Source organism: Pygoscelis adeliae, unplaced genomic scaffold (assembly GCF_000699105.1).
Source record: "Pygoscelis adeliae isolate BGI_AS28 unplaced genomic scaffold, ASM69910v1 Scaffold11, whole genome shotgun sequence".
NCBI classification, from domain to species: domain Eukaryota; kingdom Metazoa; phylum Chordata; class Aves; order Sphenisciformes; family Spheniscidae; genus Pygoscelis; species Pygoscelis adeliae.
The window spans coordinates 1,337,686-1,358,543 of record NW_008824059.1 but is presented as its reverse complement, the minus strand read 5'-3'; the positions used below and the strand labels follow the sequence as shown (position 1 = coordinate 1,358,543).

General features: G+C 44.7%; 1 protein-coding gene across 1 annotated transcript in view; it reads left to right on the top strand.

The window, feature by feature from the left end:
- DNAH9 (dynein, axonemal, heavy chain 9) overlaps positions 1–20,858 on the top strand; it is a 212,133-nt gene that overhangs the window by 171,584 nt on the left and 19,691 nt on the right. Inside the window, exons 62-64 of the mRNA XM_009334073.1 lie at positions 334–461; positions 15,923–16,150; positions 20,508–20,699. Coding sequence (XP_009332348.1) covers positions 334–461; positions 15,923–16,150; positions 20,508–20,699 — 548 coding nt within the window. The remainder of the gene's footprint in view (positions 1–333; positions 462–15,922; positions 16,151–20,507; positions 20,700–20,858) is intronic.

The window sequence follows — 20,858 nt, the reverse complement described above, 5'->3', positions numbered from 1 at the left end:
AAATTATTTTAATTTCCTATCATTATAAAATATGTTTTTACACAAGGTTGCAGGGGAATAATGTTCTTTAAACAAGAGGCACTTTGTAATAATGTACCTTTGTGTTGATGCCGCTCTGTAATTAAAAGTAGTTTAAAAGAAGCCACTGCTGTTTTCAGTGCTTTGGCAAGGAGTGTGCGAGAGACAAGATAACTATTATAAGAAGTGCGATAGCTCTTCTGTGAGGGTTTTTGATAAGACTGAATTCTGCCTTGCTGCTGCTGTGTGACCTCAGCTGTGCTGCATGTCGTTCCAGGTAAAAGTACTGAACATCACTCTTATTTTTTCTTTTAGGGAAGAAACTTGGTTATACATTTAACAACAGGAATTTCCACAATGTTTCCCTTGGACAAGGGCAAGAGGTAGTTGCTGAACAAGCTCTAGATCTGGCTGCGAAGGAGGGTCACTGGGTCATCCTTCAGGTACAGTGTCTTTGGAAACAGTCCTGCCGTTCTCCCAGGTTACCTGATGCTGATCACCTTAGCGAGGGCAATCGGTTGTTCTTATCTGGTGGGAGGATGGGACAAGGTGTCATTTGTGTGTCCAAAGCAACCACCTTCTAACTGTTTCTTGCAGCTATCTTTTTGTCGGGCATTGTCGTTTTGGTTTTCTTGCTCTTTGAGCCTTCTGTAGGGTGTGTCGTTGTAGGGAGTCCTCCGAGGAAAGGTTGTGCTACACTTTCCCGTGCTTTTATTTGCTTCATGAATAAATAGAGAGCTTTGTTCTTAAGAGCTGTTAGACTAGTTCTCTTACTACCGCTCAAAACTTACCATGTATTTAAATGGGCAATGAGAACATGCACACCACTGTAGGAAAGGCAGAGGCTATCTGCAGTGGTGCCGATTCCTTTACGCATCCCAAACCAGGTAAATGTTTGAAGCTCTTATCACAACTTGGCAAAATGTTTTGGAGCCTTTTAGGGTGCAAAGGGAGCTCTGCCTTTGTCAAGTGCTCTCTGGAGCCACTTATTCAGTGAGTGCTTGTATTTGCTAATATGCAGAGTCAGTGACACCAGCTCCCATTACAGGTCTTGGGAACCCCTCTGATTTCCTTGATATGGATTTTATAAATGTTTATTATCGCTGAATTGTTTGGGTAAAATTAGATTAAGACAAAGCTTTGAGCCTTGATCTGAACCTACAGGCCTAATTTTAGTTTTAAATTAGATACCATTGATATTTTGATCTTAATTTTTGCTTTTTTTGCAAGCTCCCTCTAAGGTAGGCAATGCTAAGCTTTTCAAGAGCTTTTAATACAGATGGTTGCAATACTGGCATCTGCCTTTGAGATGGTGAGGAAGAAAATATGCAGCTTTTTGAGACATATTCCATTCAGTAATGCAAAGTGAAGGGTTCTTTTCTACAGTGATAGTTAGATCCTGTAAAGGATCTGTTAGCAATGTCAGCTTCCATGTCTGTTGCTTCAGTGCTAGCAGATGAGTACTGTAGGCCTAAAGTATTTTTATTTCATCCATTCACATCTTCTCTGGTCATCAGAGCAATCAGTAAGAGGTCTCAACAGACACTGAAGGTTAAATCAGAAGAGCTGCAGAAATTAGATTTATATGAAAGAATGATTTTTATGGCTGGGCTAACTGGTTTTCCAGCAACACCTGCCAAGTGTGGCTACCTCTAGCGGCACAGAGCAGACAGGTTCCCCTGTAAGCTTAGAGAGGAGCTTAATTCAGCTGGCCGCTAGCAGGTTTTGATGGAAACTGCATGGGGCCAAACTCAGCGGTCACAGCAGTGGCCATTAGGACAGGCTGCCTGGTGACTCAGGGTCAGTCAGTCATCATTTTCTCTGGTGTAGTCACAAAACTGATAAAACTTTGTGCATTTAAATATTCTAGTTCTGTGTTGTGCTTGGTTTGGAATAAAGTAATACAGGCAAGACTGATTCAACACAGAGATCGGAGCTCTTTCTTCCTTTGTTTTTATAGTCATAGACCTTCTGAGCAATCCAGATGGTGAGGGCCCCACTAGGAGCTGGAGTTGTGCCTTGGTGGCACTTCACTCTTGGGACAGACTTGGAAACATCCAGCAAGTGTTTGAGGCAGGCAGTACCATTTCTCTCCGGTTTCTGCATTTGGTGTCTCAGTTAGGCGCGTGGAGTGACAACAAAACAATGGAACTTAATTGTCACCCAGACTGGCCAAGCTGTTCAGCTCCAGAATCTGTCTCTGTATCTTACTTTGTGTTCCCATCTCCTTCCAAGGGCTGGAGCTTCATGTAAAATGAGAAAGAGTGAGAGCAGCCTGTGGGGCTAGACATGTGTCCCCCACATTGACAGACAAGACTTCCCTGGTCAAACAAAACTCTTTTACGGTCAGCAGACATCCACCTGAAATGAAATCACCTTCTGGACAAACTGTTTTTTACAAGGTTGGACAAATCATTTTCACAAGGCTGAAACCCTGACCTCTCCAGATAGTGCTAAAATCAGTATCCAAACTCATCACAGCAAGAGTCAGTGGGTAAGAGTCCCACAAAGGATTCTCCTGTCATTTCAGTCATAGGTGGATCATAGCAAATATTTGCCATATGGTAGTTCACTTGGCAAGATCTTTCCTGCAAGTCTTCTGATGACAAACACCTTGCTAGAGGAGCAGGAAGCTGCACTGGTCAGGCTCTGTCCACCTCCCCAACTGTCTCTTTGCGGCTGGATTAATGGAGATGTTGTCCAAACTAGGACGTTATCCTAGGACAGGATGGTGGGGCAACACAGGGCTGTAGGAGCTTGGTGTTGCACACACACAAAGTTTCATGCAAGCATCAGGCACCACCTTCCTCTCCATAGCCTTCCATTCATTTGAAGGGGTAGCATTCAATTTTAAAGTGGAGAAAGAGCTAATTGCTAGTTTGTTACTCATGGCAAGTGTAGCCTTGGAGGTAGGAAGCAGCTAGGTACCACAGCTAGGAGATGGTCTGAAGGTGCAGCAGGGCTCTGCCCTCTGCAGCTGACATTGGATGGAACCTTCCCATGCTGAAGGTCTTTCCACCTTGTGTGAAACCCCCACACATATTTGAATAATCTCTCACCTCCCATTGTGCAGTTGTGTTAGAAGATGAATCTTGCTGCCAGCAGGCCCAGCAGACAGGGCTGTGCCATTCCAGTAACAAGCATCTTCCCAAGTTGCTCATTGCGATTCCCTGGTCCCTTCCTGGAATATTTTGGCTGTGAGAGTCTCAGTGCCGGCTCTCTTCCAAAGTTGAAAGACGCGCTGTCCTTGAGGGCTGGCTGTTCGAAACACCCACACAAACGAACTTTTCTTGAAAACAAGATTTATTAAAAATAGGAGGAAAAACAGATCAAAGAGCATGATGTGCTCAACTCAGAGGGCCAGATAATCTGTATCCCAGAATATTAAAACTCTGGTAGAAGAAACTGCAAGTCCATTGCAGGCCTTTGTAATGAATCTGTCAAATCAGAGGATGCCATCAGACTAGCAATTAACAGATTCTTTAGCATCTGTATTTAAAACAGTGAGAAATTATTAGAGCAAACAAATTATTCTAAACTCAACAGTATGAATGTTTCAGAACAAACTTTGAAGGACAAAATAAATAAAGAATTGTAGGTAAATGTATCAAAGGTAATAAGAATTTGCTAAAGATGGATCAGGTCTATTTGATACTTTGCACTGTGAAGGTAACTGGAGTTTTAGAGGAAATACAGCAGCTCTAATTGATGTGGACTGTAGTAGAGCTGCAGAGATGGTGCCACACAGGAATGTATTAGGGAAGCTGCAGAAGTTGAATGTTGCTAGCAGAACTCCTGAGGAGCAGTCATGGGACCAGTCTTACTTTAGACATGACCTTGGCTTAAAAAAAATGAATATGTGTTAATGGCTTTGCACTGATACATTATTAAGAGAGGTGTCATTGATAGAGAAGAAGATCTAAATGTGATACAGGAAGACTGGAGCAGCCTGTAGGTCTGGAGTTGAAACGGGATGAAATTTAATAGAACAGTGCAAGGATATGTTCTGAGGACTAATAGCAAAGAGAAAAAGAGCTGCTTCAGGTAGGAGACATTCCTGCAATGAAAACAGCAGGTATGAACTGGAAGTAGAAAGTTCTTTGGCTGTCTGAGCAGTGAAGATCCAGCACAGCCTCCCCAGAAGTGTGGTGGCAAAGCCCTAAATGTTCTTAAGAGGGTGTTTAATAAATTTATGGGTGGGGTCTTGGCATGGATGTTATGTCTTATTTCCTGTCTTTCCTGCTATCCTGATTTTGTAGGCACTTCACATCATAGTGTCTGCTGCTTTAACTGAATGAAAATAGGTCATACCAGTGTGGGGATTCATGGGAGGTCATGCAAACTTTAGGCGAGGTGAGAACAGAATAAACCCGATTTATATGATGTGCCTGTTGTAAACCGGGTTCCTGTGAATAGTTGTGGGCACTGCAAGAATGATTAATCTCACCTCCAGTCCTAGGTTGAAAAGGTCTCTGCTGAAGGATCTTCTTCTCTCCAGGTACACTATAGGAAGCAGAGATAACCAACTGAGTCTATAAACATTTTGACAGATGAAGCCTGGGAGAAAATAATCTCCTGCCTAGGGTATCCATGTGGAGAGCCTGTCTTGTCACACATTCCTGTTTGCCTTGGTTGGTGTCACATCCAACTGCACTGAGGGCAGCTTCAGTGTCTCACACACAGCATGGGGAACAAACAGGAGGAATTACAGATCCGTGTACAGTTGTAGGACTACAGTCTCATTGGGATCCCAGAGATGTGCTGGGATAGCTCATGTGACTGAGTGCTGCCGTGCACGTAGAGCGGGTCTCTGCCTGGGACAGGTGAGGAGCCATCTCAGAGTTTATGGGTCAGGATTAGTTGGCAGATCAATCTGGCTGAGGTTGTGGTGGGTTTCTGCTACAGACCAACTGATCAGGAAGAGGAAATGGATGAGGCTGCATTCAGACAACTGAAGGAAACCCCACTTTCACAGGCCATGCTCCTCATGGTGGGGCTTCAGCTACCCTAATATCTGCTGGTGGGATAACACAGGAGGGCACAGGCAATTCAGGAAGTTTCTGGAGTGCATTGATGACAAAGTCCTGGCACAGGTGATTGAGGAGCTGATGAAGGGAGGTTCTCTGCTGGACCTGATGCACACAAACAAGGAAAACTGGTCGACGACGTGTAGGTCAGGAGCAGCCTTGGCTGCAGTGACCATGAGATGATGGAGTTTAGGATCCTGAGATGAGGGAACAAAGCAAAAAGAAAGATCACAAGCCTGGATTTCAGGAGAGTAGACTTTGGCCATTTGAGGGATCTGCTTGGAAGAATCCTGTGGGATATGGTCCTGGAAATAAGAGGGGTCCAGGAGAGCTCATTGATATTCAGGGATCACCTCCTCTAAGCTCAGGAATGGTTCATCATCAGCATGAAGTCCAGCTGGAGGCCATTCACTAGCGGTATACCCCAGGGGTTGGTACTGGGTCCTATACTGTTAAACACCTTCGTTAATGACCTGGATGATGGGACAGAGTGCACCCTCAGCAAGTTTGCAGATAATATAAAAGTGTTAAGAAGTGATTGATAGACTAGATGGGTGTTCTGCCATTCAGAGGGATATGGACAGGATGGAGAATTGGTCTGGCAGGAACTTCATGATATCCAATAAAAAAAAAAGTCAAGTCCTGCACCTGAGGAGGAATAACACCATGCACCACTATACTCTGGGGACCAACTGCCTGGAAAGCAGCTTTACAGGAAAAGGACTTGGGAGTCCTGGTGCACAAGCTGAATATGAGCCAGCAGTGTGCCCTTGCAGCAAAGGAGGTCACCAGTGTCCTGGGCTGCATTAGGAAGAGCATTGCTGGCAGGTCAGGGAGGTGGTCCTTCACTCTGCTCAGCTCTGGTGAGACACCTCTGGCATGCTCGATCCAGTGCTTGGGATTGTTCAGCCTCAAGAAGAGATGACTTGGGGATTTTACCAATCATCAGCACTTGATGGTAGGGAGTAAAGACTAGATTCTTATCAGTGGTGTCTAATGACAGGACAAGGGATGATGGGGACAACTGGAAATACAGGAAATTCCATTTAAATATAAGTACAATCTTTTTTACTGTGCAGGTGGTAAAACACTGGAAAAAGTTGCCCAGAGAGTTTGTGGAGTCTCCATCCTTGGAGACATCCAAAACCCAGCTGAGCACAGTCCTGGGCAACCGGCTCTACCTGACCCTGCTTTGAGCAGAGGGTAAGGACTAGATGATCCTCAGAGGTGTCTCCAGCCTCAGTGATTCTGTGATATCTGCTTTCCCACTGCCAAGTTAGCCATGAATATGGTTTTTCTGATGCGTGTGGTCTCCCTTGTGTAGGGACGAAAGAGCTTTGCACATCAGGGAGCACTAAGCTATGAGCTAGCATAAACTGTGTCTGCTTGGTTTCCCTCTCTGGGCCTACTTGAAAGCTTTTTGCTAAGACAGTGACCATCACAATCACCAAATGATATTTATCAGCCTAATAGCAAAGAAACAGTGAAATTTGTTTACATGTTTTCAGATGCACGTCTGAATGAATTGATGGAGGGAAAAGTTCAGACATTAGATATTCCCAATGTAATTGTAGTCTTCATCCATTAGCCAAAATGTCACTTCCCTCTCTTTGCGATCAAGTTAATTTAATTCTTGAGCATCTTTCCATTTTCATAGGTTGTTGCTTCACTGAGTCAGGTTCATGTGCTAAATTGAATAACAGTGAACTCCTAGAGCAAAACTGTATGAGATTCAGACATTGGCAGAGCCCTTCTTATTGCATCATAAATACAATGGAGCCTTTTTCTGTGCACTTCACAACTAGTCCTAGCCACAAGCGAAAGAGATAAATTGTCCTGTATGAGACATATTGTCCATTCAAGGCACACATAAGCATTTGGTTCTAAGCCTCTGCTTCAGTAAAGAAGAGACTGATTTTCCTTCCAGCCACAGCATCTTTTAATTCCTAGATACATATAAAAGGAGAAATACCCACTCTACTTCCACTTCTCCTTCAAGATTTTTGGACAAATACTCTGATGGAGAAAGGTATTGGATTTCAGACAGCTGTTTTCCTTCTTGCCTCATGTCACAACAGCCATTCCCAAGTTTTTCCAATTGCAAATCTACTTACAGACCAGCAAGTAATCCAAATATTGATCTGGGATGGAATTAAGTTTCTGTTGGGCTTTCAATGCCTTTGTAACTACTGCAGTCCCAGTTTTGTTGTATATCTGCTCTGGAAACCTCTGTCTCAGGACATATTTTGGGTTAAAACACAAATATAATGGAGTCCTCCTGAAAATAAAGTTTATTTTCCTCCATTTCTTGAGATTAATCAAGCAATTTTCCTTCGTTGTGCATTTCAACTGCTTATCGCTATCTACCTTTAGATCTTTATATCTTATGAAGTGAAATTTGGTAAGATAAACTTCAACATTGTCTTTAAAACTTTGGGGAATTCAGGTTAGTCCAGATTTTCTGTAGCTCATGCTCGTTTGCTCTCTGGCCTGGCAAATCCCAGCAGTTTCCCTTACCACTAATGGCTGCATTGGGGCTGAGGTCCAGATCTCAACTCTGGACTGTGGGGTTCAAGTAAAGGAGGAAGCACCGGATTGGTTGGAGAAGAAATGAGGACAAACTCAGATGCCTTCCTAAGCCTTAAATTGTGTCAGATTCTGTATAAATACAAGTGAATCCATGTGATGCCTGTTTTGCTGTTGTCGTATTTGATCAAAAGAAAGAAGAAGCCAGAGAGAGACCCGAGGTAGCAGTTGCCATTGCAGAAATGGTTTCAATACACCTCTTCAGAAGAGGCAATAACCTGCCATCATCCCTCCCCTGAATGCCCTCTTCTGTCTGACCATGGACTGCTGAGTCCAGCTGACCTTTTGTTTCTCCTGGGTCCCACCAGCTTCTCATTAGACCCTCATCATGCTCTATTCACACATTCCATCCCCATTCACTCTCTTCTTGTATTTGTCTTTGTAGCAGAATTTTTCCTTCCTCCCTGCCATCATCCTGAGGCAATGTCCGTACTTGTCAGTTAAACAGTGCCAGGAGACATTTGTGGGGCTGGACCTCAGCTGTCTGTCCTGTCTCATTGTCAGCACAGATTCTGCTCCTGGTGTTAGATGAAGAGGCCTGGCTCTCCCCTTGACAATTCAGGAGTGAGGATAGGCCAAGGATCATTCCCAATAGACATCTCATCTATAACCCATCATATTTTGGAGCATTAAACAGGTCAATAGTGTAGAAAGGGGCAATTGTGAACAAATTAGCCCAGGAATAGTCCTAGGCATGTTTCATTTACTATCATCAACATTAAGGCATGTCTGTGCTAAAAGAACATGCAAAATATATTGTACTTCAATCCAAAAATTGTCTTAAACAGAATCAGATGCTTGCTGATATCCTGGAAGTGCTGCGAAGATTTCAGACCAGCCCTCCTTGGGTTTTGTCTTCTGTTCCCTTTCTCCATTTGCATCTGCCTTCTGTGTACCTTGGCCAGGGTCATAGAACAGCCTATTTTTGCTCAAATTCTAGCAGAAGAGGGCTAGGTTCTCATTTGGAGGAGGGACTGCAGCAGGTGTGGGTATATACAAATCCTGAAAGCAGTGAAGTTGCTACAGCACAGCTTTAGTATGGGGCCAGTGGTGGCCCAGCAGCACAAGAGGAACAGACAGCATGTTCAGAGGTGAGACTGAAGGACAACAAATTAATTGCACTTGCTATTATGTGCTGTATTCCTCCCGCCTGATTATGTGTGGAGAGGCTCGGTGGGGGTTAAGGGCTTCAGGGAGGGATCAGATAGTGCTGACTCTGCAAGGATCAAACGTGTTCTTCCTTGTCAAGTGTGACTGTGGAGTGAATTCTGAAAAAGCCTCAGGGTGCTGCTGCTGAAATCCAAGCACTTCACATCGGTGAGAATGTGATGCAGCCCTACTGCCTGCCAAGTGGGGCACCTTTGGTAAGTTGGCTACCGTAATTTCTCAGCTAGGGGAAAGCACATGCCAGAGACAGGGTAAAACTTCTCTGGTGCTTCCAGAGCTCTGAGATTGCCTCTTTCCACACCGAGCAACAGCAGGCTCATTGCTCAGAAATAGCTTGGTCTCTTAGACGTATGAGCAGGTGTTGGTGGTAGGGTCTGTGCTTATCCATTTTGGTCTCTGAGTCCTGTAGTAGCATTCACATGATCATAGGGCTGGCTGTGGAAGGATAGAGCTGTTCCTGAGTGTGTGTGGCATCTTCTCATGTGATGAAACCTCACACTACCATTGACAGTAAACATGGCCAAGGGAAAAGACTCTCTGCAGTGCCCCCTCCCTGTCCTTTTTTATACCCCAACATGATGCAGTGAGTATTAAAGTGTTGGACTGTCTCTGGACTGTAAAGCCTAGCTTTCAGATTTATTGTAAAAGCAGTGACTATTTTCTGAGAGCATCTCACAAGAGAATGAGACTTTGTAAAAACAACTAATTCTCATTGCTCCGGGAGGTGATTTGTGATAAGGCGTGAAGGAGAGAGCCACTTTCAGAAATGTGAAGGGTCTCCAGTCGCTATCAGCAAAGGGAGTGCATTGTGGAGTGTGTTCTGGTTTATATATATGTGGTGCTATTTCTGATGGTTACCATAGCAACACTTGCGTCCTGTGATATATGTTCTGCCTTGTGAAGTACAAACACACAGAGGTGCTTGGAAGTGAATTCCCAAAGAAAAGCCTCTGGTGCTCCCACGTTCCTGCACGTGCACCCTAGCCCAGCTCTTGCTGCAGACCCTCATCCTCCAGTACCTGCTCTCAGTCACTTGTACTACATAACGCAAAGCGGGGAAATAACACAGGGCAAGGTACTGTGGTAATGGTCAGTGTGCATGGGAAGATGTTTCAGATTTCTTTTTTGCCTTCTTTTCAGCAGTTTGCTTTTTAGCAGCATTTGGCCCCAACCCTCCATTCATAAAGCAAGGTGATGAATTTGAGATCATTGCCTATTTCTGCCTGCAGCACAGACCTAGACATGAGCTGTGAAAAAACAGAGATGCTAGGGAGTTGTCTTTTACCCTTGCACAACAGCTCTTTCACAGATTTCAAAATCTGGCTAAGAAAAAATGTAATAAAGCAATGAATTACCTTCCTGTGTCCTGGGTAAATGTGTCTTCGGGGGGTCTTATGGAATGAGTAGGACATAAAACTGGTGCAGTGTAAACTGTACAGTGTGATTTAGGGAGATAGTATTGGGAGTGCATGAAGTCCTGAGCGAAAGGAAGGTGGACGGGCTGGATTATCCCCTCTTTCTCCTGAATAAGATCTAGAGGTAGCCCATGAAATTGGTGGGAGGCAGGTTTCAAAACAAGCAAGAGGAGGTGGTTCTTTGATGAACATGTAGCTCAGCTGTGATTGGTGTTAATGCAATGTTGTCTGTCTTATCTCGTTATTGATAATTGACATAACATTCAATTATTATGACCGCATATGTTGTCATTGCCACGTTCTGTCAAGTTGTGTTTTCTGACTGCTGAGAATTAATTTGCAAAGTTTCCTTCAGACCTGTGAATCCCCTCCACCACACCTCTGTCTGGTGTTTTGCAGACATATTCATTTGATCAAGTCATGAATTCTTAGTACCAACCTATGTTTTGCTGCATATATTCCTCCTTTCCATCCCTTCTATCACAAAAGGGTAGTATATAAATGCACTCAACTGTCATTAGATTAGAAATATTCCCTAAGTCGGCTGTTAGAAGGCAGTGATACTGACAAATAATGACCATTGGTGTTATGTCAACACAAGCAAAAGCAATTATTTTTCAGCCATCTAACACCACAAAAGCAGATGTAGGAAGAAACTACCAATTAAAGATGAAAATACTTAAGGTATATAGTCTATGATTAAACTGATACTTAATGCACAATTTTTCTTCTGCTATTCTGTTGAGCTCTTTCTCTATATTACTAAATCTCTGTGGTTGTTTGAAACACTTTGGTTACAGGTTTCAGTCTACTCCTACTTTATTATTGGACTTGTGTTTTTAGAGTGAGTTGGTGGCCTGGACCCTGGGGATTACCTCACCTATTGAAATCCTAAATGCATCAGGCAAGCACTGGTACATTAGCAGTCAGATATAATTGCATTTTGTCTGCTGCTCTTCACACGTTGTTTACAACAGAGCAACTCTTCCCCAGAACATGATTCTTTTGCTCAGGCATCTCCTCCTTGTCTCTCCCCACACCCCAAACTCCATTTCATTCATGTAATGTGAGCACAACCTTAAATCCTTTCAGGGAAGGAGACTGAACTTATGCAGTTCTAAATATGAAATGTTGTTCCCAGACATGTGAATCAGATTTGGGGCAACAGGACTGGAGGGTGCAAGGCATCCATGGCTTCCCCCAAAAACAATTCTCTTGACTCATGTTTCTGAAGCAGCTGCCATCTCAGAGATGGAGGCTTGACCTCTGACAGAAAATGTCTAGCAATTTATTTGACTTAGGGCATCAAGACAGCCCCATAAAATCTTGTGCAGAAGAGGGCAATATTGAAGTTACCAGGTGGCAGAGAAGGTGGTATTTACATCTAAAACACAGAGGTCTTGGGCAAGGAGACAGAAGTGCAGGAGCTTTTCCTGAGTTCTTGTTACACTTTGTACCCAGCCCCATAGAGGGTAAGAAAATGGAAAGAGTTAAGTGCGCCTTTTTAAAAGATGTTACAGTCTTGAAAATGCAGTTGCACACTTGCTGTGTTATTTTCTGATACTCCTGAAGCCAGTAAGAGTAATGTGTCTCCTGTATTACTAGGAGGCTTCTGAAAGCACCACTCATCCCCTTTAACTTCTGGTGCCTGCAACAGAAACAACTCCATCTGACCCAGTCACCACAGCCCCCTTTTCCAGGCCAGGGGGACAGATGGGCACTTTCACCAGAGCGATCCATCGGATGTACTGCACACATCTGTCTTAGGATAAGATGACCTACCTTCTCCATGACTCTCCGGTGGGATGACTAGTTCAGCCGCAGATATCTGTGTTCAGACACACCCATATCCAGTACCCTTGAAAACTGGTATAGATCCAGAGGCATAAAGCCATTGTGAAGGCAACTTGTACTGAAGTTGTGGTTATGCAACCAAGAACAGACTTGTTCTTGTTGTCGCTTGTTGCTCTTGCAAGAGCAACAGAGCTCTTGCTTTGTGACACTTGAGGGGGGAGGCAGGTGTGCTTGCTAGTCCAGCGGCTTGTAGAGGCTGGGTGGCATTGCTTGCAGAGCCAAGACTCAGATCTACGTACATTGCTGTCACTATTAGGAATCTAGAAGTCAGCCTTCACCATGATAACTACATATATAAATAGGGAAAAAAAAAAGTATAGTTGAGATCCCAAATGTAAACATACCAATCCTTAGCGGGATCCCTCTACAAAAGTGAGAGGTGACACTGACTTTTACACCCAGGGCTTGGCAAGGACATGGCAGTGTGCAAGGACAGTCACTGATGTGCAAAGGGGGCTGTTTCTGGATGTGACTGAGTTTTTAGTCTCTTCTCTCCTGTGGCACCCCAGATCCTCTGGAGAGATGTCTCACCATCCAGTCCTTCCTGGTCCATCTCTGAGTGCTGACCCATCCCTCCAGCATTTGCAGGTACTGCTAATAGTCTGTGACAGCAGCCACCGCTTTGTCCCAACCCATGCCTAAAGGACCTCAGCTTTTCCTTTTCTACAACTGTTCATCCTCTTCTCCAGTCTTGGCTGGGATCTCTCCATAAGTAGCTCATGAGAGACACTTGAAACCTCCAACAGAAAAGCCAGAAGAGAGTTTCTGTGTTCTCATGAGAGAGTTCCCTTGATGTTCTTATGTAGCATCAGTCTATAAAAGCACTGTACTGGTGCAGACCAAAGCGCTGCCAGCCCAGCTCCCTGCCTGTGAGAAGGCACATCCAGAATCTGAGGGAAAGGGTGTATAAACAGCGTAAGTGTGCAGGGATGTTTCTCTCCATGGATCTAAGCTCAGTTTCATCCTGTGATTCTCTCAACTTCCACAAAACCCTGAGACAATGAATTCACAGTTTAGTTGTGTGTCATATGAAAATGTACTTCCACTTACTCTTTTCAAACTTGCAGCCTGCTCTATTCATCCCCCCATTCTTGTTGTTCACTCACCCCCTCCACCTCGATCTCCTCTCTCTCTGAATTGGAGAGTCCATATCAATTTAGTGTCTCCTTGTGTGGAAGCTATATCCTTTTGGGGATAGAGAAGTGAGAACTAGGTGTTATTTTCAAGATGAAAGCCCACTATGGAATTATGGAGTGGCATAATAATGTTTGCAGTTTTATTCTCTGTTTGTTTGCTGACATTTGATTGTTAAGCATTGAACTGTAATTTGCAGGAAATAACCGTAAGGACTCCGAGATCTCTTCCCTGAGTGGTAATAGCTAATTATGAACCCATCATTGTTTATATCTTTAGCTAGTGTGGTTTTTCTGTGTGCCTTACTTTGTATCTATCAACACCGAATTTCTTCTGCCATATCATTGCCAGTCACTTAGAATGATGGCATACTTTTACAGTTCTTTGCCACCAGGTTTTATTTTCAGTACTTGAAATTACTTTGTCTCATGACTAATTTTGTCAGTTCACTAATCATTTGCTCTTTCAGGTGTTTTTTTAATACGGTGAGCAGCTCGAACTCCATCAGTAGCTTCCCAACCCGTTTCCTGTGTCTTAACCGGTTGGTAGGCTACGTGACCTTCCCTCTTACCTGTAATAGTACTGGTAACCGAAAGAGAAATAGCTGATACTGATGAAAATCCAAGCGTGGAGACACACTGGCCCCATGGAGGCAACTCCTCCACTGTCCAGGGCGATGCCTGAAGCCGGTGTGGTGAGCTGCCTGCTGGAGCTCACCTTTCTAGCAGCTGCAAAAGGAGTTTATGGTGACTAGCTCAGATTTGGATATCCCTTATTAGCTGTCTAAAATGGGTTGGAAATTTTAGATTCCTGGTTTTCTCTAATTCATACTGTCTGTGTGTTAATTCATGGTTTATTAGAGCCCCTGCCAGTTTGCCCAGTGAATACCGAGGAGTAATGCAGCGCTTCCATATCTGAGTTTCTTTAGGGTGGATACCATCTGGTCCTAGTAAATTGTTATTATTAGTTTATCAATTTTTCAGAAAAACTCTTCATCTGCTGCTTCAGTTTAAGAGTCTTTCCAATGATTAGGGGATTGGAGCATCTGTCATATGAAGAGAGGCTGAGAGAGCTGGGATTATTTAACCTCAAAAAGCAGTGACTCAGAGGGGTTTATCAGTGTGTTTAAACACCTCATGGCAGGGTGGCAGGGGGGAGTACAGAAGATGGGGCCAGACTCTTCAGAGTGGTGCCCAGTGAAAGAGCAAGAGGCAACGGGCACAAATTGCAATACAGGTTTCCCTTAAACTTAATTATTTTATTTTATTTAATTTTAATTTAATTTAAATTTTATTTTATTTTATTTTATTATATTTTATTTCTTACTGTAAGGATGGTTGAACACTATCACAGGTTGCCCAGACAGGTTGTGGAGGTTTCAGCCTTGGAGATATCAAAAAACCCGACTGGATACAGTTAGCAACCTGCTCTAGCTGACCCTGCTTCGAGCAGGAGGATTGGATTGATGATCTCCAGAGGTGTCTCCAGCCTCAGCATTTGAGTGATATCACGATGTAACACAGGCTGTAACAGTGAAACCCTCCCCAAGCTCTGCAGTGACTATTCCTGCAAATATGAGCTGTTTTGTGGTGGCCTTGCCTTTCTTGGGCACTCCCTGTTGTACACCTTGATCATCTTGTCGTTTTATAGGCTCTGTGGTAGGTTTCTGGCTTCTGAAAAAGGCTTTATTATTAGTTTTTATGGCTTTTGGTATATTGCTTCTTAAAACCTTTTTTGGTCTTACCATGACTGGATTTTGTGTTGTTTTCTGTTTTTCTCATTTGGACACAATTTCCACTTTCTGAAGAATGTCATTTTACTCCTAATAGTCTCCATTACTCTGCTATTTAACCACGAAAGCTCCTTTCTGGTCCTTTTTATAGGCAACATATATTTATTCTAAGCCTCTAATATGGTTCCTCTATGTAATTTCCTTTCTACCTCCAAGCAGTTTATGTTTTTGGCCACTGCTTTTAATTTAAGTTTAGCAAGTTCCTTGTCCTGTCTTCGGACGGGATAAATGAGCTTCCAGAGTGCCTGTTAACACAGTCAGCTTGGGTTACACACCTAACTTTAAAATGAGGGTAGTTTTAGCCCACAAATCCCTGCTGTGTGTGACCTGTCCTGTTCCTAATATAAAAAAATCTGTTTTCTTGCCTGGAAACTACAACACTGTGTAGGACTCTAGCTGAAAAAATGAGGCATGTCTTTATCCATTTCACCATATCTGCATAATACTGCTTAATTTTCTGACAGATATTTTGAATTAGTTGCATGAGTAAATAACTATTCTATGTTAAAGGTCTTTGTAAAACCACCTGCTTGATTTTTTTCCCCAGTAACTGATATTGAGGGTCCTCACTGTTATTCTGTTAAAAATGAAAAAACATTTTCATTTGAGCTTGGTAGATCTGGAGAAATAACTCTACTTCATCAGCCGTACATTACTGTAACAAGAAGGAGAGTATCATCACTGAGAACCCAAACAACCCAATAGCAGCTTGCTTCATTGCTGGTGATTTATATTGAGTTTAAAAGTGTACTTGATGTGACAGAATTTTGGGGGCAGTGAATTACACAGAGGGACAACTGGGACAAGTACCACCTTCTAGAGCATAGCCGTGGTGTATGCCATTCATTGGTGTGATGGATTCGATGCCTGCTCAGCGCAGGTGTAAATGGGGGGGATTGATGAAGATTTGTCCCCTTTGTCCCTGCCAGAACATCCACCTGGTGGCCAAGTGGCTGAGTTCTCTGGAGAAGAAGCTGGAGCAGCACAGTGAGGGCAGCCACCAGGATTTCCGTGTCTTCATTAGCGCGGAGCCAGCACCGTCCCCTGACAGCCACATCATTCCCCAGGGCATCCTGGAGAACTCCATCAAAATCACCAACGAGGCCCCAACTGGGATGCATGCAAACCTGCACAAAGCCCTCGACAACTTCAACCAGGTAGGAGTGCAGCAGGGCTCACGCCGGCGACTGGCCGACAGTCGGCTTGGAGCTGCTGGAGCCCCATGTGGAGTGTGATGTGGGTGGGCATTGCCGCTCCCAGGCAGCAAACGTGCGAGTCCCTTTGCATCGTGTAGTCTCTGGATCCAACAACCCCCTCCTCTCTTCTTCAGGACCTGGGCACAGATCTCTTCCCAAGCACTGATTTTCCCAAGAAAAGGGAAGGTAATCCTGAACGGCCTCGTTCTTGCAGAAGGTCACAGCATACCAGACTTCTGCCCAGTTTAATCATTTCCTCACCAACGTATGATCCTTAGAAAGGCTGTCTTGTTACAGAATCAAACTTCTGAGTGCAGTATATGGGAGACTTGTCATGTTTCAACTTGATTTCTGTGTCTGTGTCACTCCTTTTTGGGCTGGCGAGTGACATATTACATCTAACACCCAAAGACATGGAGAGGCGAGCAGGTTAAACCTTGCTTTTTTGCTCTTCTGTTTAACCAGGTTTAGAGGTTCAGAACTGCTGATACGGTCACATCCCGCATGACTCTTCAGAGCAGCATAAGGGGACTTGGTGTTGTGTGCCCAAAGGCCATTCAGCTCAAAACCGTGCTGACATCAGAAATGTTGCGAATTAGAGCTGAAATCTCCCTGCAGGGAGGACTTGCTTTGCCAGACGAGGGTAAAGTAGGCCATCTTGATAACTGCTGGCCCACAAGAAGAATAGCTGACGGCAGGTTGTTTGTTGCTTTTGTTGCATGGTGACCACGTACACACATTCCTGTTACAACAGCCACCGTCCCCGCTCTTTGCTGCTGGAACTGCAGCTGAGTCTCTTGTGCGGGGCACCCAAAAGTGAAGCGCGTGGAAATGAGGGGAAATATTCTTCTCTTGGTGCTGCAGAGGGTATGGATCAATGTTGGAGGAGTTGTAACATGGTGATTAAACGAGCCTACTTTGTGGCCTCACTTGGCAGCTCTGGACACCACAGGGTAGGAGGCTGCCAACAGCAGTGGGGCAGGGATCAAGTCCCAGTGGCTCTCCAGGGAACAGCCTGTGTGTCGAGGCATGCTGGAGCCCGGTGTGTATCACTGCTGGAGGCAGCTGTGCTTCTGCTGACCCTGTTTTCCGCGTGACACAAAAGGCTAAGGGCTAACCACTCACATTTATGAGTGGTTAGAGACACAGACCATTGTGTTCTGCCTGCTGCCCTGAACACCCATTATTTGCATTCACACATCACTGTTACCTTGGTGTTGTTACCATAAATCGGCAGATGATGAACTCTCTAAGACCCAATTTGGAGTTTCAGAAAGCAGGCATTCTTTACTGTGGCGCTGGGTGCAAGGTGGAATTTCCACAAATGAAGCACACCTATGGCTAGATCACCGTTACATTTATACACAAAAATTATAAGGTAGCATACCCCCAGTTACAATGATTGGTTAGTGATTTACATATAATTATAATATCGGTTATGTCATTCTCTTCTGTTACTACGCTTGCGCAGGGAAAGGGTCTTCACCTGGGCAAGGGTCTTCTTGACCTGTGGGTGTGTTTTTTAGTATTGTAATGAAGACAGTTCACTTCAGGACACCTTAAAAGTAGGTTCTGTTGCCAAGTTGGCCAGCTAGATATCTACCTTGCCAGGCTGTCAAATAACTCATCCCATACGCAATAGAACCTGGGGGCTCTGTTTATGGTCTAGAGAGTCCAGAGAATAGGGAATAGGGACTTCAAGCAACACAGCCTCAAATAATAAGTAACACAGCAACCAAAACATAACGCTACCATAGGGGCTAACTTATTAGAATCATAATGTTCTTATAGCTGATTACTTCACAACCTAAAGATTCAGTAAAACTTAAGATACTCTTCAACAGTGTGTCGAGCTCTCACAGTAAGACCCTGGCTGTTAAACCTAGAGCAGCCAGAAGGGCCTGAAGGTACATTCACCCCTCGGACTGCCTTTTTGGATCACTAGCACTGAAGTTACTACGGCCTCTCCGTTCTGCTGGTGACTGTGCTGGGAACATGCAGGGCAAACTTGCAGGATTGCTTTCTTTTCTCTCCATACAACCTCTTGTCGTTTGGGACCAGGCAGGAGCAACCCCAACCTATTGCGGACCCCAGGCACCGGTCCATGGGGCAGAGAAATGGGGACAGCTCAAAAATATTTTTGCACTTAGACGTTGGTATGGAGGGAATCTCAAGTGCAGAAGCTAACATTGCTGAGCAGGTGAGGTGGGGAGGCACCACGCAAGGTTTAATGCGAGTAGTCAGGGAAGATTATTCCATTTTTATCTACTGTCATTCACCATCTTGAACTCCACAAAACATCCTGGAGAGCAAGAGAGGGGAGAACCTTGACCCCAAGTAATGTTTCCATCCTGCCTCTGCTCATTTCAATCAGATAGTAATTAGCATTTTCTAAATTGCTGGAGTATTATAAAATGTCCTTTATCAGAAGTACTGGAGTGAGTGGGTGGGGCCCCATTACACCTCATTTCCCTGCTTTGTACAGAATGGATGTTCAAATTTAGCTTTCAGCTCTTCAGCCACAAAGAAGGCCCATTATTCTGTGTGAGGAATATTGTTCTGCTTTGTAGCTGAAGAAAACAGCTAAAAGAGAGAGGCTGAATGAGACTGAGCTGGATTCTTACTCAGTGTTCATTCAGGCAAGCTCCCTTTGATGTCCAGGGGCATTTTCTGAAATGAGAAAGGTGCTCAGCACATATTTGAACCAGTACTTCATCAGGTTGCTGATAATGAAGGGGGCTTAGAGTGCTGTCTCATCAAGGGGAAAACAGCGTTTGGGATGTTCTTGATCATCTTATGCAGTTAGTCAACGTCTTGCATACTTTACAGTAATGGCTTCCCCTTTTTCAGCACAGACCCTGAGCTTTGTTTTGCTCCCCAGCTGATTAAAGGTCTTTGTATTTTTTTAAGATAAAGACAATGAAGGGAAGTCATACGGGCACCCTTTGTAGTCTTTGTCACATAACAGAGTGGAATTAAAGGGTCTGTCCCTGGGGAGGGAGGATGGAGGGGCTGGTGTAGCTACTCCCTCCTTGCTCAGCCGCTTGCTCAGCTGTGCAGGTCAGAGCCACCATACCCTGGATATGCTATTCCCGAGGAAGGTTTGCAGACGTGGGTGGCGGTGCAGGCAGGCCCTACCCAACATGTTAATCCCTCAGGTCTGGAGAGATCTGTCCAGTTGATCCCATCAGGTTCCTGCCATGGGGCAGGGGATCCACTGCTCAGCCACATTGCTCTTGCCAATGCAGAATGAGGACCAGAGCTTTCCAAGCCTCTGCCTCTTCAGCCACAGAAAGAAGGAGGTTCAGCTTCCCCCCTGAGAGCTGAGCTTCAAGCCTCATGCCATGCACACAGCTCCAGTCCTTCATCCCTTCTGCTGCTCTGCTCTCCCGTAACATTGCTGCTCACGCTGCTGGGAACAGGCATGGCTGCCCAGGCTTCCCCTTGGTGCTTGCCTGCTGAGACGTCGCTCCCAGCACCATTCAGGGTTCTTTGGAGACTGGTTCCCTTTGTTCATTTTCATTGATCAAATGACTCAGGCTCCTGCCCCTCCACCTCCGACATCACAATTCTGCCTACTCATTTGTAGATATTAAAACTTTAAGCATCACCTGAAAGTTGGGAAAGGAAGCACCCATTGCTGTGCTGGCTTTAAAGGGCTGCATTAGATTTTTGCAAGTGTTTGATCTCCTTTGCTTGGATTTTTAGTAGTTTCTCACATCCCTGCTTTGCTGTGTAAGGTCGTGCCATTAGCAAATATGCTGCTGCAGCACATGACCAGGCTGGCTTTGTGCAGAGGGTTGCAGCAGTGGGAGCACAGCCTTTCTGGGAGAACTCCCTGCTGCTTCAGCCCTGCAGCTCAGAGAAATGCTGCCCCAAGGAAAACTTTTGTACTCAAGAGGCAGGGTGGACTTTAGTTCTTCCAGGTACAGTCCTCCTCGACAGGAGCCTTCCTTAACTGCTGGCATATCTCTCCATCTCCCTGCTGTGGGATGAGGCACATGCAGGTGATGGGGCGTTGGGTGGGTGCACGTTTCCTTCCCTTCTTGGCTGTCAGCATGTGTTCCTGTGCAAAGCCACTTCAAGTTGGAAAAGAAAATATTAATTTGGAAAATATGCATCAGAATTTGCCAATAAATTTGCAATGCAAAGCCACTAACTTAGAAAATTAATGAATGTGTATATTACACAGAAATGGATTGATTGGGCAAATTGATTCAGCCCGTCCAAAGTCTGGTGTATTTAGGAGGCCCTGAGAGTCGCTGAGACAGAGGGCAGTGTGGACTTACACAGCCCTGTCTCTCTGCCTGTATTGCAGGATACCCTGGAGATGTGCACCCGGGAGAATGAGTTCAAGAGCATCCTGTTTGCCCTCTGCTATTTCCATGCCTTGGTGGCAGAAAGGCGCAAGTTTGGCCCCCAAGGCTGGAACCGTTCCTACCCCTTTAACACTGGAGACCTCACTATCTCTGTGAATGTGCTGTATAATTACCTGGAGGCCAGCTCAAAGGTGCGTGAATCAAATGTGGGCTGTTTGGTGGCTTTTAACCACCAGTGATAGAATCATAGAATCATAGAATAGTTTGGGTTAGAAGGGACCTTTGAAGGTCATCTAGCCCAACCCCCCTGCCATGGGCAGGGACATCTTCAACTAGAGCAGGTTGCTCAG